General features: G+C 38.9%; 1 protein-coding gene across 1 annotated transcript in view; it reads left to right on the plus strand.

Moving 5' to 3' along the window:
• Positions 1 to 19,621, plus strand: part of LOC124740341 (potassium voltage-gated channel subfamily H member 8) — a 612,019-nt gene that overhangs the window by 544,504 nt on the left and 47,894 nt on the right. The window contains exon 12 of the mRNA XM_047248622.1: positions 15,075 to 15,352. Within this exon, the coding sequence (XP_047104578.1) occupies positions 15,075 to 15,352 (278 nt within the window). The remainder of the gene's footprint in view (positions 1 to 15,074; positions 15,353 to 19,621) is intronic.

Genomic DNA, 19,621 nt, shown 5'->3' on the forward strand with positions numbered 1-19,621 from the left:
AGAAATATGGGCAGTGTGCTTTACAATAAATTACCCTTATCAGTTAGGAAAAATAGGAACGCATTTAGAAATTAAAAAAACCCTTACTTACACATCCTTTTTACATTTATGATGCCTACCTGAAACCCAATATTCTAGCAGCTCTTGTACTTCCAGTCAACAGTGTGACTGTACTATAGTATGTCTAAATGGATAATTTTAATGGATGGTATATACTCGCTCTGAATTGTACTATTATGATTTTGTGTTTTAATTTTAAATTTATTGTTGCTAATTTGCAGTTAACTAATTTGTGAATTGTAGCTCTAGTCTAATGAACTGTGCTGTGCTCAGTTATTAGAGTATTATGACACATAAGCTAATCATTTTGTCAATGCTGTATGATTTAAGTTTGTCGATTATACTTATATACATTGTATTATTCAGCATTACAAGCCTTGTGTTGATTAAAAAATACTCAGTCTATTACAAATCTGATTACATAGCACTTAAGAATATTTTGTTTATCAGGCATTAAAGAAGTGTTGAATCAAGAACACTTCAAAAGTAAAAAGTAAGGAAAACATGGAACCTAGAGATGAAGTTATGGAAGGAAAACAAAGGGAAATAAAGAAAGGGGAGAAGACAGCTGCCCAATGGGACAAGTGCGCCTACCAGAGCAGAGCAAAACAGATATGACAACTGTGAAATGCAGGGCATCAATCACTGCCTTGAGACCTCTATCAGCAGTTCACATAAGCCACACACAGGCACAGAACCCTATTTAGCCAACACACGAAGCTACAAGCAAGAACCAGTACCTGTCAAGAGCTACCAGAATAGAACAGAAAAGTGGCAGCAACAGTGATGAGTCAAGCACCAATGAGCATCAAGAGACATATACTTCATCTCTTATGTCACTCACAGCTGCAGAAATTACAATATATTATGAACCATATTTCAAACAACATCAAGAAAATAATAAAAGAAGAAATTAAGAAAGCAGCACAAAAATCACTGAAACCACTACACAGAGAATCCAACATATCAGAAGGAATAAACCCCAACAAGGAGGTGAATGTATCCAACAAGAGAGACACTAGACCAAAGAGGAGAGAGGGAATGATGGAAAGAAGGGAACAAGGGAAGACTGAACAGAAATGAAGGACCCAAAAAGACTATGAACCCAAATCCTACCCAGACACACAGGGGTGGGGAGAAGAACACCAGTGGATAATTTTTAAGAAAAGAAGAAATGGCCCACGAGAAAATGAGAAACAGAAGTAAACTATCAGAAGGAAAGGGACTGGGAAACAATATACCGAGGAGAAAGGAGAAGACAGAAAGCCTAAGATAGATTAAATTCATCACAGGATCCAAGAAAGAAGACTGAGCTGGAAGTAGCAGACAAGATGGCCTGGCTCTACAGAAAAAAAAAAAAACACAAAAACACAAACAGTATAAGAAAATTCCTAGAGAGAAGCAGTATTGGGGGAAATGTAGAATGTGAAAAACTGCATGCCTGAGGAGAGAAAAAGGTTTGAATTCACAGGGATAGGAGACAACAATTATGATGAATAATCACTTGATCCATGTACTCTGTGTAGCACTTCTAGTGAAATATAAACATACACTGTGCAGATGACTGAATGCGATAAAATCATCAGCCCAATTGCTGGGCAAAGAGTTCAAAGAGTTTCCTGTGTGGGAAACAGGTTGACCACCAGCAGTGTTACTTTGTGTAACAGTGTTCCCACAGAGCCCTCCCTCCAGTGTAGAGTGCAGTGAGGGAGGCTGCATGGAGTGTTGAGGCACAGGCAGTAACATACCCCAGATTGCATAGATGTGGTAATTGTGGAGGCAGACCAATATATGGTGGGGCCAGCCATAGCATGGAAGTGTGGTGCATTTTGCATGTGGGGTGCACAGGGGAGGGGGCGGGGGGGGGGGGGGGGGGGGTCACAGAGCAAAATGTGTCACCAGGGCTGGGTGGTACTAGTGACTTCTGCTGAAAGTGCAGGATGTGAGGGTGGCAGTATCGACGTCATGTGATAGTTTTACAGTCTTGCAGAAGTTCCATGTGGTAGAGCAGTCTGGTGGTTGGCCTTTGCAAAGGAGATTGCTGCCTGTTAGCTTGATGTGGAGGTCCTTGGGGAAGAAGTTATGGCTTTCCAGTCTCAATATAAAGCTTGATGGTGCTGAGTTGCTAGTGAGAGCGTTGGCAAGTGTTGGAGAGGGAGGTGCTTGACATGTACTGTCATCTGGTGAAGCATGTTGAAGCGTCCGTGAATTTGAGTTAGTTGACAGACATGGTTGTAGTTTTTCCATTAATTGATGCGTGGAAGGTTCAAGCATCTTTTCAGTGCAATTTGTAGGGGATTGAGTAGTCAGGGTGTAGGGCAGGTTGAACTGTATCATCCCTTGTGCTATGGGAACAAAGGCTTTTGGCAATGAATTTGGAAGGGATGGTAATATAAGAAGGTGTGCTGTATGATCCTCAACATCTGCAACTAAGTCTGGTAGGTCTGGTGACATAGGTGATGGTTCTTGGAGCATGAAGTCTGCTTGGAGGGCCAGCTTGTTACATTGAGGATGGTATGCTAGAGCTAGTGCCTCTCATATTGTACAGTTTGAGGAAGAGAGCAAATCTGATCTGTCTGTTCTGGTCTGTTGCGGTGGGGCAGCCAAAGTGCAAGTCCATGTTTCAACAAATACTACGGTGGTAGATTTGGCCATAATCTCTTTTATAGGTGCTGCTTCAACCCATTTGTGACCTGATCGATCAGCGAGAGATGATAGGAGTAGACGTTGGAGATGTGTGGTGGGCCGATCATGTCAATATGTACATGTTAAAAGCATCCTTCCAGGATTTGGAAATGGTCTATGTGAGGTTGCTCATGGTGTGAGATGTTGCACTTTTGACACGTGGTACAAGTTGAGCCCAAAGTTTACAGTCTTTCTTGATATTTGACCACATCAATGTCCATCACTAGTAAAGTGTTTGGCGAATGCCTGTGTGTGCTTAATGCACATGCCTGGATATGCTTAATTGTGGAGCTCATTGAATATTATGTAGTGGAGTCATTGAGGTAAGAGGGAGTGTCACAGAGTATAGGGTGGGTCAGCAACAGGATAGGGCAAACTTCAGTCTGTAGGTTAGTGGATATGTTATAAATGATGGCTTGTAGTTGTTCATTGTGCTGTTGTGCCTTGAACTGACCATAGTCAAGGATATATGACAGAGCACTGCTGCATGAAAAATAATCTGCTACAATGTTCTTCATGCCTTTGATATGGTGGACATGTGTGGTAAACTGGACAAGGTAGTCTAAATGCAAAAACCCTCAGGGGGAAACTGTCCTTGGGTGGGTTTTGAATAAAGTCAGCAAGAGGGTGATGATTGGTGTAGATAATCGGTAGTGTACTGTTTTGTGGGGCACCAATAACTGCTTGTCATATGCAGACCACTTGCTTTGTAACAATGTGAGCTCACATGAAAAGAATTGGAGTGCTTGCTGCATGCAACACCCCCCCCCCCCCTCCCCCAACCCCTACCCCTTCCACTCTTGTTGTAACACAGCTCCAATAGTAGTGTCACTCATGTCTGCTGTTACAATGAGCTATGCATCAAGGAAGGGGTGTGTCGAGGTGAAAGCCTGGATAAGGCAGGCCTTAATGCTTTCAGAGCAGACCTCATATCATTCATTCATGTGAGATTACATTTGAGATAGGCTGGTGGTATTCTTCCATCATGGACTTGTGTTAGGGGTGCATTCAGAGAGGCTGCGTATGAAAGGTGTCTTCTGTACAAGTTTGTCACACCTAAGAACTGTCATAGTTCTTGATGCTCATGTAGTGGAGGCTGTTGTTGGATAGTGTCTATATGTTGTGGTATCAGATAGATGCCTGATGTGCTGACAATGTATCTGTGGAAGACAATTTCTTTGAGTTGAAGTTGACATTTGTCATCACTGATTACATTGCCAGTGTGAGAGAGGGTGTCAAAACTTTGTTGGAGGTGGTTATCAATGCCACATTCAGTAAGAAAATTAAAATGACACCAAGACTGGCATTACAGAATCAGTTTTTGAAGAGAAAAACTTCAATAAAACATTGCCTGTTTGTGCCATGTTCCTAAGCCTGCAAGACAGGAACATAAATTCGAACATACTGAAAGACATGATAATGGATATTTTGTGAATACCATCAGGACATGTGGGTAGTCGTACTACAGTACAGTCACACTGTAGACTAAAAGTACAAGAGCTGCTACAACATTGGGTTTCAGGTAAGCATCATAAATGTAAAAATAATGTGTAAGTAAGATCTTTTTACTTTATTCCTAAATGCATTCCTATTTTTCCTACTGATAGGGGTAATTTATTGTAAAGCACACTGTCAATATATTTCTAACACCAAGCAAATGTTTGTTCATTCTTTGACTATTATAGTCAATGAAACTGAAACCAGAGGCATTCAATAAATAAAGGGTGAAGTCCAGCATGTTTGGTACCGGGTATCTGTCCATAATGGTATGAGCATTGACGAGTCTGTAATCACTGCACAACCTGAGGAACTATTCTTTTTAGTGATCAGTTTTATGAGAAAAGCCCAGGAACTGTCTGAGAGATGAACTATCCCTGCTTGTAAGAGCTAGTCCACTGCTGCTTTGGTGGCCCTAAGCAGACCTTATGGTAATTGATGTGGTCTGTGGTGCACCAGGGGCAGGAGTTGGAAGTGGTGATGACCTTGTCCACTATTCCATTCATAGTGGCACAGTCTCTGAATTTTTCTGGTAGAACAGCACACAAAGACTCAGTTGCAAGTGGTCAAGTGATTGGTGCAGTACTGACCACTGTAGGGGTATCCAAAAGTAGTGCTGTAAGCAGCTCCATGAATGGCAGTACAGGTATCAGCAAAGTGGTGGCAACAAATGTTGGTGATTGACGTAGCTGATTGAGGTGTTGCTGTGTTGCATGGGGTTTCCACTTGACATCTTGGATTCTGTGTTGGATGACACTGTTGTCATGTCAAAGGTGAAAGTTCATTCCATGTGTTTCAGACTAGAGTTGTTGAAGATGTTGCATATGGTTCATGATGTGAAGGCACTTGTGAAGGAGCCAGTGAGCATCAAATGTGTCTGTGGAAGGGCAGGGATTTGTGTAAGAAATAAGTCATGCATGGTCATGTACAAAAAGTCTGTTATCATGAAGGTGATTGGCTGGATGCAGTCTGTTGCTGATATCGTGGGTATCAAGGTGACTTAAAACTCCAGCTGGGTGTAGTTTGAAAAACTGCCTGGAGGATTGCAGTTGCAGACAGAATTGGCATATATTGCATGATACTAACAAAAATGATTCTACACAGGCACAGAGTGGTCTGAAAAATGTTGGGGAGATGCAAGTGTGATGCAGTTGACCATGTTGTGCACAGGCACAGGTGTGGATGGCATGGAGATGAGAATTTATTGATGTCATGTGAAATTCATCACTCTGGCTGGGAATACTGACATCACCATTGATGGAAGTCAGGTAGGGTTGGCTCAGCTTGTAACTGATGTGCCATCACTTGTACATCTGTTGAAATTCTAATTCACAACAAAAAGAGCACATAACATGTGGTCAGGCATAAAATGTATGTCAATCTGTATGCAGAGGTGATGGCATACTTGCAATGGGGTCCTGTCACTTAAAACTTCATCATAAATGATGTGATGGATTTGTTGTTCCAGGAAGCAGAAGAGATAGCAGAGTAGCACAACTTTCATCATCTTGTATTTGTTGTCTGCTGGGGAAAAAGGGTAAGGATGATATCACTTTCTGTGTCTCCATGTTCCCCCGAGTGGCTTCATAAAATGATGAATTTGGTGCCATTTCTGATGTTATTTGATGCTAAGATATTATCCACAATGGCAAAACACAAAGTAGGTCAATCTGGCCTGAAAGGCAATAATTTGAGGTGCATCCTGTGGCTGGAAGATTGCCAGGGTGACATTCATAGTGGTAGAACAGGCAGTACAATATGATGCTTGGGAAGTGATGCAGCCAACTGCATGAGCTTCAGAGCAATTATGTTTGTGCTTGGCATGGATGTCTCTTCTAATGCAGTAAAGCATGAATCAAATCAGTTGGATTGACATGGTTTGCATGTAACCAAGTTTGGAAAGAGAAAAGGATCCCATGCAAGATCACAAAGTAAATTGTTTGTTATCTTCCACTGTTCGGCAGTGTTACACATTAATGTAGCACTGTCCAGGAGAGTGTCACTGTCACTTTTTATCACATGAGTTGCATTTGGGGTGTTATGGGGTGTTACCCATTTACAGCTGATGATGTAACTTGAGAAGTGTTTATAAAAAGAGAAGATTTCATAGCATAACATGGACAATCTAGTAGCATTGTTGCTGTGCAATAGCTTGAATGCTGAAATTTGAAAGAGATCATGATCACTGGAAGTCAACAATGTAGATCTGTACAGTGTAGGAGACAATTACAATGGATAATCACTTGATCCATGTACTTGTAACACCTTTTATTGATGATATAAATGTAAACAGTGTAAACAACTGAGTGTGACAATTTCATCAGACTGAGTGCTGGCAAAGAGTTTCCTGTGCAGGAACCAGGTGGACCTAAACTAAAAAATTAAACTCTGAACAGGCCTTGAAAGGCTTAATGGTACCGACCAGCTGCCACATCATCCTCAGCCCACAGGCATCACTGGATGTGGATATGGAAGGGTATGTGGTCAGCACACCGCTCTCCCGGCCTACAACAGTTTACAAGAGTGGAGCCGCTACTTCTCAGTCAAGTAGCTCCTCAGTTTGCCCTGCAAGGGCTGAGCGCACCCTGCTTGCCAACAGCACTCAGCAGGCTGGATAGTCACCCATCCAAGTGCTAGCCCAGCCTGACAGTGCTTAGCTTCGGTGATCTGACAGGAACCGGTGTTACCACTGCAGCAAGGTCATTGGCAACCAGGTGGACCACCAGTGATGTTACTTCATGGAGCTGTGTTCTCACAAAGACCTTCAAGATCACCTTATCTACAAGACACAACAAAGAGTGGACTTGTGACCCCAAGGAATAGTTGTCAAAAGACACAACTTTCAGAGATACAAAGAGGACACTGAGGAGGAGAGAAGACACAACTTTTGGAGATAAAAAGAGGATACTGAAGGGGAATGACAGTAAACCTACCAACAAGAAAAGAGAATGGCACACAAATAAGAGGATAAACACGTTATCATGGAACATTAGCACCTGCTGTCTACTGCATGGTAGCTCAGCATGTTCGGTCAGAGGGTTAGCTGCCCTCTGTAATAAAAAGAAACTGAGTTAACTGATCAACAACGAACTTCAATGGATGTCTTATGACATCCGCCCCGAGCAGATGCAATGAACGAAAGCAAACAAAATTAGATTTAAAAAAAAAGGGGTACTGTCTTTGATCAGTAATGAAAATGTCCTCGATATCAGGTTCGAACCCCACCACCACTTAAATTTTGAATAAAAATCATCAGCAGTGGTGGTCAAAGACATCCAGCATAAGAAGTCACCCCTCATTCACCAATGGCCTTGTCAAAGAGGTTCAGAGGAGCGGACAGAGCTTCATGATATTCTTTTGCCCTTGGAGTGGGAAACTGTCCCTAAGGGCAGAAGAATCAGCAATGATCGATGGCATGAGAATGTAGAAGACAATGGAAACCACTGCATTGAAGACACATTTTATAAATCCACAGGACATGTGCCCTGTAATTGAAAAGTGATTATCTCTCCATTGGCAAAAGATTCTGGATTAGTCCCCCATTTGGCTCTTCTGGAGGGGACTGCCAAAGGGGAGGTGACAATGAGAAAAAGATTGAATAACCAACAAAAGGATAACATTCCGTGAGTCGGGGCATGTAATGTCAGAAGTCTGAACACATAGTAAAGCTGGAATATTTGAAAAGGGAAACGCTAAGGCTCACTCTAGATATGAGGTCTGTTCAAATAATTCTGGAACATTCATAATTTTGCCCCAATGGTGTGTTGCGTCAAAGTTTGGTTGGCATCCCTGCACAAGCCCATGTTTATTGTGTAACTGGTGGAAGTTTCATTATTATATGTTTGTTAGTTATCGTTCAGTGCTGTATTGAGTAGAAAATTGTGCCTCACACTTTGCGTGAATCTCAAGAAAACCTTTACAGAGACACGCCAAATGATGCAGGAAGCTATCAGTGGTGAATGCTTAAGCTGTACTTGGTGTTACAAATATTTCAAATGGTTTTAAAATGGCCGAACAGAAGTTAAAGATGACACTTGCTCAGGACGCCCTTCAACATCTACCAACAATGCTTGTCAGGAATGTCAACAAAATGAGAGGAATGAAGAGATACGTATGAAGCTCTCCAAGACTGTAGATACTCTAATAAAAAATATCTCAGTAGGCAGTTCAGTTGAAGAGGAATGGGCATCTCTAAAACAGGTGATCACAGAAGCTGGAAAGAAAATTGTTGGTACAAAGAATGTAACTGTGAAGAAACCATGGGCAACAGAAGAAATAGTTCTGTTGATCGATGAAAGAAGGAAGTACAAAAATGTTCAAATAAATTCACGAATACAAAAATGCAAGTCACTTTATAATGAAATAAATAGCAAATGCAGGGAAGTTATGTGAAAAGGCTGCACGAAAAATGTAAAGAGATGATTGGCAGAAGAACTGACTCAGCTTATACAAAAGTGAAAACAATCTTTGGGGAAATTAAAAGCAAGAGTGCTAGCATTAAGAGTGCAACAGGAATTGCACTATTAAATGCAGAGAGAGTGCAGACTGGTGGAAAGAGTACATAGAAGACCTCTACAAGCGCGAGGATTTGTCTGATGTGATAGAAGAAGGAGCAGGGTCAATTTAAGAGAGATAGGGAATCTAGCATTAGAACTAGAATTTAAAAGAGCTTTCAAGAACTTAAGAACAAATAAGGCAGAAGGGATACATAAAATTCCATCAGAATCATTGGGGAGTGTGGCAACAAAATGACTATTCATGTCGGTGCGTAGAATGTATCAGTCTGGTGACATACCATCTGACTTTCAGAAAAATATCATCCCCACAATTCTGAAGACTGCAAGAGCTGACAAGTGTGAGAATTATCGCACAATCAGCGTAACCGCTCTTGCACTAAAGTTGCTGACAAGAATAATATAAGAAGAATGGAAAAGACAATTGAGGATATATTGGATGATGATCATTTTGACTTTAGGAAAGTTAAAGGCACCAGAGAGGCAATTGTTTTGTTGCGGTTGATAATAGAAGCAAGACTAAGGAGAAATCAAGACACGTTCATTGGATTGTCGACATGGTAGAAGCATTTGACTATATCAAATGGAGCAAGATATTCGAAATTCTGAGAAAAATGGGAGTAGCTATAGGGAGAGATGGGTAATATATAATATATACAAGAACCAAGAGGGACTAACAAGAGTGGAAGACAAAGTATTAAGTGCTCAGATTAAAAAGGATTTAAGACTGGGATGTAATCTTTCAACCCTGCTGTTCAAACCATACAGTGAAGAAGTAATGAAGGAAATAAAAGAAAGGTGACACTGCTTTGGTCAACTGAATATCCACCGATAGGCAACAGGTGGCCATTTCAAATGAATCACTTTTTATGCTCCATCAGACAGGTGGCCATTGGCTTGTATGGCATGAAACATCTGAAAGCAAACACCCTGCAAAAATCATTGGAAGGGTCATTCTGGAATACATTCCCTGGGGGATCTCGTCATTCTAGAAAGCATAGTGGATCAGCACAAGGGTGCATCCATTGTTCTGGACCATCTCCAGCCCCACAGGCAGTTTATTTGTCAACACTGTGGCAGGACAATGCAATGAGTCACACAGCTCACAATGTATGTGTGTTGTTCGAAGAGCACTACGATGAGTTTACCATACTCTCGTGGCCACAAACCTCTCCAGAACAAAACCTTGTCAGAAATCTGTGGGATCAGACTTTATATGCCATGGATCATCAACTGAGAAATCTAGTGCTGCTGGACATGACACTGGAGTTAGCATGGCTCCACGTCACTACTGGTACTTTCCAGAGACTCACTGTAGTTCGTGCTGCAAAAGGTGGTTATTCTAGCTTCTGACAGATGGTCACATCAATGTGACTGGACAGTGTATATACAGCCAGCTGTACAGGTTGAAATCATAATAGATATTGTATCAAAAGCCACCAAAAAACTGAAATACAACACAAATCTTATACTAGCCAGAAATCATAACTGTGGGTCTGATAAGATGAATGCTCATGCTTACTGCTAGAAACACTAGAAGAGGAAAGTTTCAAGCTAGCAAATAAAATGAAAATACCAACCTACATTGCACATAATGGAACCAGTACAATGATTTTAGTGTTTTATAAAGTAGGAAATTTAGTGCTATACAAACAAGGAGGGTTATGATTCTTAGCAGCAGGCCCCATTAGGACACACATACCCATAATAAAGAGCTTCCACATTGAATCACTACAACCGAGGAATGGACAACTGGATCAAATATCTACTCCCAAAAGATACAACAAGGAATTATGGAGCAAAACAGAGATAACATTGAAAGACTGATGGCACTAATAGAGGAATGCCAACTGGAAGAATCTCTGAAAATACCCACAGAAGTATTAAACAAAGCCATGAAAATCAAAAGAAGAAGGCAAGAGCAAACTGATTTGACCAAGAATGCTTTAGGGAAAGGAAAGAAACCCTTCAGCACTTGTGACATTCGTCTGCTTTATTTCTTCATTGATAGTCCTCAGTTGCACAGTTGCATTTCACAGTTCTTTACTTTCCCTGTTCACAACCCCCCAATATTGCACAGTTATATGGCTAGTTCACTACTGATAAATGTTAAGTCTCATTAATAGATTGCAGGCAAACATCAGCATACTGCTACAATAGTTTGCTGTTGAACGTCTATGAGCAGTAAACACTTAACCACATAGTTCACAGTTCTTGCAGAATAATAAGGTACATGTGACACTATTTCTCAAATAAATTGAACAGACACTGGCATTGTTTTAAAACATGGCCTATTTATGTTACACTAACTCCATGGTTAAGATGATGCATTGTTGTTACTTGGAAAGTACATAATTTCCCTCTGAAAATCGGCCACGGAGTGACTGTCTCAGGACCAAAAATTGGTCCTTTATATATCCCTGCAATAATAGGCACTGAAACTATACATTGTTTGATGTTTAATTTACAGAAATTACAATTAAAACATAACTCATTCAATTAACTGAATACATCGAAAAATTCCTTCATTTTAACAGTTTCTTCTATCACATAGGTTAGGTTGAATTATTTGTTTAAATAATGAAATTAATCGATATAGTTATGCAAGTAATACTTCTGACAAACCTCGTAATTATTTTGGAATTAATTAAGAGCTGGCCTTGCCGATATGTTTTTGAATAGAGCCAAATAAGTACTTTAAGAATCCTAGCAGTTCTTCTTCCAAATGTTTTAATTAGTACAGAGTTTTTATTTGTTTATAGGTCAACAATAGAATCTAAGTCATGAAACAATTACTGATTTCACCCTATAATAAAAGAAATTAACTACGAATAGTCAAAATACATTAGGAAATTACTTACACACACAAAACTAAAAATTAGACTTGGTGCTCTATTCCTTAAGACTGAGGGCCAGCCTTCCTCTTTTATGGAAATGAAGAAATGAATTTAAGGAGGCAGATATCAAAACAAGAGAGGAAGTAAAGAGATCCCAGCTTGCTTCATCACACACTGTACACAGCAAAAACACAGACATGATTTTTTGCTTGATGGGGAACCATAGACATGTAGAATTTTTTGAAAGAAATTTCTGCCAGTTGAGTGTAAAATGGTCATTTAATTCACATAATCATAAATTCAGCTTTATAGCCATTCTCAAGTCATGTTGAAATGTCACAATGCATCTGACCTATCTGTGACAAACCATCATTAAAAAAACATATTTCTGGTCTTATAGACCAGTTATCATATTACAGTATGTGAAAATATATTGAAGAACATTATGTCATTGTGCAATGAATAACCATTAACACACAGTATGGCATATTTAACAGTCAGTATATTCCCACGACCATCATTCATCTCTTCTGTGCATCAGCTGTTGTGAACAATGTGTATGAGACCAGATTCTTTTTTTTTTTTTTTTTTCAATATATTGTAACATTTCATCATGTGCTTGAGAATGGCTATAAAACCAAAAGCATGACTGTGTGAAATACATGTGCAGTTTACAGTCAAATAGCAAAAATTTTATAAAAAAGAAGACAGACTGGCAGATTTAACTGTGTATCCATATACGAAAAGAAAATACAAATCTACAATGAAAAGGAAAAAAGCAGAATAAATTGAGGAGAAGGCAAGAAAATTAGCAGTAGATGAAAAATCAGACTCATTCATTGCAATGAGAAAGAATGTCACACCTATAACAGGAGAAATTCACATGAAGAAATGGGAAACACATTTCTCAGAAATATAGAATAAACAGGAAAAAGACAAGGTACATGAAATGGAAGCAACAGAAACTATGCACAACTTTGAATTAGTAACATGTGCTGAACTCAGACAAGCAATAAAAGAAGGAAGAAACATGACAACATGTACATGGAACATCTCAAAATCTACAATGTTCATATGGAGGAATTGTGGAAGGAGCTGATGAACAGGTGCTTACAAACAGAAAAAGGAATCCGGAAAACTGGGAAATAGCAGCAATAAATACCTGTACAAAGGAGAGGAAGACAGAGCATCAGCAGATGCATTCAGAGTAGTGTTGCTAGAAAACACTTCCTTCAAAGTATTCACGAAAATACTCAACAAAAGACAGGAGCACAATACAGTTAGTGAAGCACTTACAGATCAGATAGCAGGTACCCCGATACACCAGAGCTAAGTACCATACAGTCTCTGTAAATTGTAAGAAAGCATTCTCGTCAGTAAATAGAGAAAAACTGATAGAGGAATTGAATGGAATTGACAAGAGGGAAGTCCACTTGTGAAAACAATTGAGACATGTCTTCACTGAAATCTGATCAACATAAAGAACAACGTTTGAATCATAAAGAAAGTTATGCAGATGAATGGAGTTCCCCACAGACACCATATTAGTCCAAAACTGTACAAGATCTATAAATCTGCATCTACATACATACTCTGCAAGCCAATGTACACTGCATACCAGAGGGTACCCTGTACGGTACCGCTATTAGCCACCTCCCTTCCTGTTCCACTCACAAATAAAGAGAGGGAAAAATGACCATCTATATGCTTCTGTATGAGCCCTAATGCCTTGTATTTTAGCTTTTTGGTCCTCATTCAAAATGTATATTGCCAGCAGTAGAATAGTTCTGCAGTCATCTTCAAATTATAGTTCTCTAAATTTTCTCAATAGAGTTCCCTTAAAAAAAAAACCAACTTCTTTCCAGAGATTCCCATTTCAGTTCAACTTCATAACATCTGCATGTTGTTCAAACCTAGAAGTAACAAATCTAGCAGCCCACCTCTGAATTGCTTCAATTTCTTCCTTTAATCGGACCTGGTATGGATCGAAAACACTTGAGCTGTACTCAAGAATAGGTTGCACGAGTATATATGCTTTACAAATGAACCACACTTTCCCAAAAGTCTTGCAATAAACTTAAGTCAACCAGTCACATTCCTACCACAACCCTTACATGCTCATTCCATTTCATATTGCTTGGCAACATTACACCCAGATATTTAAACAATGTCAGTTTGTCAAGCAGGTCACTGCTAATGCTGTATCCAAACTTTATGGTTTTGTTTTCCCTACTCATATGCATTAACTTACATTTTTTTCTACGTTGCTATTCAACACATCCACTAGAAATTTTGTCAAGTCATCCTGTATCCTTCTATTGTCACTCAATTTCAACACTTTCCTGTACATCACATCATCATCAGAAAACAACTGCAGACTGCTTCCCACTCTGTCTGCCAGATCAATTATGTATGTAGAAAATAATAGCAGTTCTATCACACTTCCCTGGGGCACCCCTGACAATACTCTTGTCCCTGATGGCTACTTGCCATTGAGGACAACATACTGTTCGGGAGGACGACAGTTCAATCCCGCGTCCGGCCATCCTGATTTAGGTTTTCTATGATTTCCCTAAATCGCTCCAGGCAAATGCCAGGATGGTTCCTTTCAAAGGGCATGGCTGACTTCCTTCCCCGTCCTTCCCTAATCCGATGAGACCGATGACCTCGCTGTCTGGTCTCCTTCCCCAAAACAACCGACCAACCAACAACATACTGGGTTCTATTACTTAAGAAATCTTTGAGCCATTTTGCTAGCTGGGAAAGTATTCCATATGTTGTATCTGCATTGCAAGCCTGCAATGGGCAACATGTCAAAAGATTTCCTGAAATCTAGAAATGAAAACTAATTTGGACCTAAAACAATTTATTTTCACTGATAGCAACAATACCGTCAAGAGCTTTTCCGACAATTGTTGAAGTTAGAAATATGATTCATTTCCAAGATTTCCTGAATTATTTGCCCAATATTACTGTAAAATAAAGTCATATACTTTGAAGAGAGGAAACTCCAGGTAGGAATATCAACACTGTAGGAAAATACAGAATGCTTACCATAAAGAATATGTGTTAAGTTGCAGACAGGCACAATTAAAAGATACTTGTATAAAGCTTTCAGCTACAGCCTTCATCAGCAAAAGAGAAACACACACCATTCACATGCACAAGCAACCTTGTTTGTTTGTATGAATGGTGTGTCTTTCTCTTTTGCTGATAAAGGCCGCAGCCAAAAGATTTATGTAAGCGTTTTTTAATTGTGCCTGTCTGCAACTTACTGTGTCTTCTTTATTGTAAGTAACAATCTATCTTTTTCTTCATTGTTGATAGCCATATACTTCGAATAGTTCTAAAAACATCAGATCTGCTACACAAGTCATAGGTGACAATTTAATCAAAATGTTAATTAGAAATTCAAGCATAATTTCTGAACATCAATGCAGAAACTGGTACCTAGTCTATGACCTTTTGTAATTTTTTTCAGGTAAAGGTGATTTGTTTGGCTGTGATATTTCTATGTACCTGCAGCCTTCGGGCAATGGAAGTGGTGGTGGTGGAGGAGGAGGAGGTGGAGCCTCTAGCACTGATGTGGTTGTGAAATCAAGCTGTGATGTAAAAGCACTCACCTACTGTGATTTAAAGTGTATTAATATGCAAGGCCTAGTAGATGTTTTGAGACTATACCCTGAATATCAGCAAGAATTTGCAAATGATATTCAGCATGACCTGACGTACAACCTCCGTGAAGGCTATGAAGCAGAGGTATGTACCATTCAAGTTAATTTAACCAATTACATTTTTAGTGTTCACATGGTTTTCCTAAAGTGGTGATCATTTTATGAAATCCAGTAGAAAGAGTTTGCATTTAAATGACCACACTGCCAGGTAGTAATTGCCAAGTAGTCATGTAGATGCAGATAAATAATTGTGAGAGGACACAAGATAAACTAAATATCATGCAGATTTTCCCAAATCATAATTAAAAAATGTAAATAATTAACAAAATACTTAGAAACATTGTCAGCTTTATCAAAACTTTAAGGTGAAATAAAACTTTATACTTATGTTCCATTATATTGCAATTGTCTCATTGCTTTTTATATCTGGGGGGAATTACTTGAGAAACAACTTGCTGAGTAACTATTTTTTTTACTTTCAAAGTATCATGCTATAGGATAGTGGTACATGTACTAGCCTGTGTTATCAATGGTCTGTCATGGAGAGAGTCACACAGTTATCACAAGGACTCCAAGATTACTTGCGCAGAAGCAAAGTGTCAGTCAGATAATTTTGCAAAGATTTGGGCCCTCTCAGTAATGATCTAACAGAGAAACTGAAAAAGTAAAGAGGACTAGGGTGACAGTGGGAGGGAAGAGAGGATGCAAAATCTGACTTAAATAAAGGCATATGGATGCTATGAAATAAATATCTTTATATCTCTTAAAAATATTTGGTAAACCTTCCTTTTTACATTGTTTAACCTGATAAATGTGGAAATTCTGACAAACGCTATGTATACAGGATGTTTGGGGAGGAAACATCAATACTTTAAAAAGTGATAGTATAAGTAATTCTGAACAAAAAATGTATGAACATAGGTCTGTAAATGCTTCATTATGGAGGTATGGGTATTGAAAGGAACTTTAATTCTGAAAAATTGATGAGCACATCATGAACATATACACAATACAACTGGACCATAACGTGATTTTCTTGCAAACAATGCATGGGTACATGCCATTTTTATGCTATACAACCTACCACATATTATGGTCATGTGACATATGTAGTACAATCACCCGTTGTTTGTGCAGTTGTGCTGTGTAAGCCGAATTGTGTTGTGTACCGGCGATGGATTGGTTAGCTGTGTAGTGTGTGGTGTTAACTGTGTTCATACAAGTGCTGCTGACAATGCCACACATCTACAGTATTGAGGAGTACACAGATATAGTGTATGTTTATGGCTTCTGTGATGGTAGTGCTACCGCCGAAGAGAAAAATACCACAGGCACTTTCCAACTTGATGATTACCTTTGTGTGCAACAGACTCTCTACCAAGTAGACATGTTTTGTCCAATCGTGGACGTTAACAAACTTTACAAGAACAGGAAGGAATTATTGCAAGTGCTGAGTGAAGTCCCAGTATGAGCATACAAAGAATGTCCCTGCATATGAATGTCCCACAGACTCATGTATGGGGAACCTTACATGTGGAAAACCTGTATCCATTTCACATACAGCGTATCCAAAATCTCCACATTTGTGACAATGCCCAACGACTGCAATTCTGTCACTGGGTAATTGAGAATAGTCATTGGCTCCCATACATACGATTCACTGACGAAGCCTAGTTTTCACGACATGGAATAAACAACACACGCAGTAATCATTGATGGTCATGGGAAAATATGTACACTTCAGTGGATAGCAATTTAAAGTTCATTTTACCATAAATGTTTGGTGCAGCATGATCAGTAACCTTTTGATAGGTCCATTTATTATCAATCAGTGACTGACAGGAGAGAGTTACCTGCATTTTTTGGAAAATTCATTTGTGGAACTATTGGAAGACATTCCTTTAGCCAAACAAACTGGAATATACTTTCAACATGACGGTGCCCCTCCACATGTTACCTTACGTGTGAGGGACCATCTCAACATGACGGTGCCCTCCACATGTTACCTTACGTGTGAGGGACCATCTCAACCGCACCTACCCTTATCGCTGGATTGGCCATAGTGGTGCTATTAACTGGCCTCCAGGATCACCTGACCTTACACCTTTAGATTTCTGTTCATGAGGTTGGATGAAATCAGAGGTTCACAAAGTGAAAGTAAATACACGAGATAAACTGCTTCGTTGCATCATGGACACTGCTGAATTGATTAGGAAGCAACCACAGGCAATTGAACAAGCAACACAACATGTTACCACTAGAGCACAAAAGTGCAACGATGTTCATGGCAGGATATTCAAACCTGTTCTGTGAACTGTACAACATCTGTATGATAAGTGTTAAAGCCATTTGTAAAAGATGTGATACATCTTTTTCAACTGAACGCAAGTAACATGCATGTTGTAAATACATTATGTACTAAATGCAAAGTAAATAAACAGTATTTAAAAATGTATAACATAACTGTACTTCTCTGTAACATTGTTTTCAAGAAAATCACATTATGGTACAGTTATATTGCATATATGTTCACATTGTGCTCATCAGTTTTGCAGAATTATAGTTCCTCTCAATACCCGTACCTCCAAACGAAGCATTTGTGGACCTATGTTCATATAATATTTTTTGTTCAGAATTACTTATACTGTCACTGTGTAAAATGTTGACCTTTCCTCTACAAACACCCTGTATATAGGTGGAACAGCAACTAAGACCTTGGACTTACTTTCGGCAGTAGTACTGTTGAAATCCACATCTGGCTATCTGGGTTTAGAATTTCTGTGATTTCTCTAAATCACTTAAAAAGAAGCCAGGATAGTTCTTTTAAGAATGACACAACTTATTTCTTCCACATTTCTGCCAAATCAAAGTTTGTGCTCCTTCACTAATAATCTTGTTGTAAGTGTAATGTTAATCTCTGTTCTTCCCTGCCTTTTTAGGTGTATCAAATGGATTTTAGTGAAAAAAGAGTATCAAGTAAGAGGCACGTCTTGAAAGTAAGTACTTTTTTGGAGAAAAACTCATAAAACGTTTTCTCAAACCAAAAATTATTTTTACAGGAAAGAGCAGTTCTTAAACTAAAACTATTTTTCTATATAGTTGCCACCATTGTTCAGACATTTGCCACAGCAGGAAACCAATTTTTCTATGCCCTCATCACAGAAAGATGCTGCCTGTGAAGACAGTCACTGCTGAATACTGTTTTCATGTCATTTGCTGTTCGTTGATTTCCTTCCCAGACATGAAACCATCAATGCAGTAAAACACTGTGAAATATTGAGAAAACTTTGATGCAAAATTCAAAACAAAAGTTGTGGAAAGCTCAGACAAGGCACTGTGTTGCTTCCTGACAGTGCACATCCCCGTTCTCCTGGTGTCACTCAAAACCTTACCCAACAATTCGACTGGGAGCAGTTCAATCACTCTCTGTACAGCATCTATCTTGCATATCCTGAGTACCACCTGTTCTCAAACTTGATGCACGATTTTGGAGCAGAGTGCTTTGACAGTGATGACAATGCAAAAAACAGAGTTCAGCAGTGGCTGCCTTTGCTGGTGCCATCTTTCTGTGAAGAGGGCATAAAAAAGTTGATTTCCCACTATGACAACAGAAAAATGGTGGCAGCTACACAGAAAAATGGTTTAAGAAATGCTCTTTCTTGGAAAAAAAAATTTGGTTTGAAAACAGAAAAATGATTTCATGGGTATTTTTTTCCCAAAACAGTATTTCGTTTCTGGACATGCATCATATATTTATTAGAAAAGTAATTTGTTGTGATAGTATAAATTTATACTTCTGAAATTTTTAATGTCTGTGAAAAAAGATAATGCTGGACTATACATATTAATTATTCCTTCTCCTTGTACATTCAATTAAAATACACGAATTTTCTAGCACGTATTAAAGAAATACTACAAAAAGAAATACTACAAAAGTATTTGGCTTTGACAATGAACCTCTTAAAAAACATGTTTATTTTGTGGTGTCTTTAGTTAATAAAACAAGGCAACGCCATTGGATATTTTATCTGTGGAATATTCCAGTTCTGTACAATCTTTAACCTTTAACATTTAACAACCCACTGACAAGGTGCCTTGGATGATGAAGGCTAAACACAGACTGATTGTACAAATATATCTCACTGTTAGCTTGAGAAATGTTGACTGTGGCTTGGTGCATAATACCTATTTTTTTAAAAATGTGTAATATTCTTTTTACAAAATTACTGTACTTTACAAAGTTATTACTTTTCAGTAATAATATAAAAATGATAGATAATACATATATCCTGTAAAGAGGCACTGAAGTCATTGTGAGAAACAGTTGGTTAAATGTCCTTAAAAATGGCAGGTT

The sequence above is a fragment of the Schistocerca piceifrons genome, chromosome 1 (assembly GCF_021461385.2).
Source record: "Schistocerca piceifrons isolate TAMUIC-IGC-003096 chromosome 1, iqSchPice1.1, whole genome shotgun sequence".
Lineage (NCBI taxonomy): Eukaryota > Metazoa > Arthropoda > Insecta > Orthoptera > Acrididae > Schistocerca > Schistocerca piceifrons.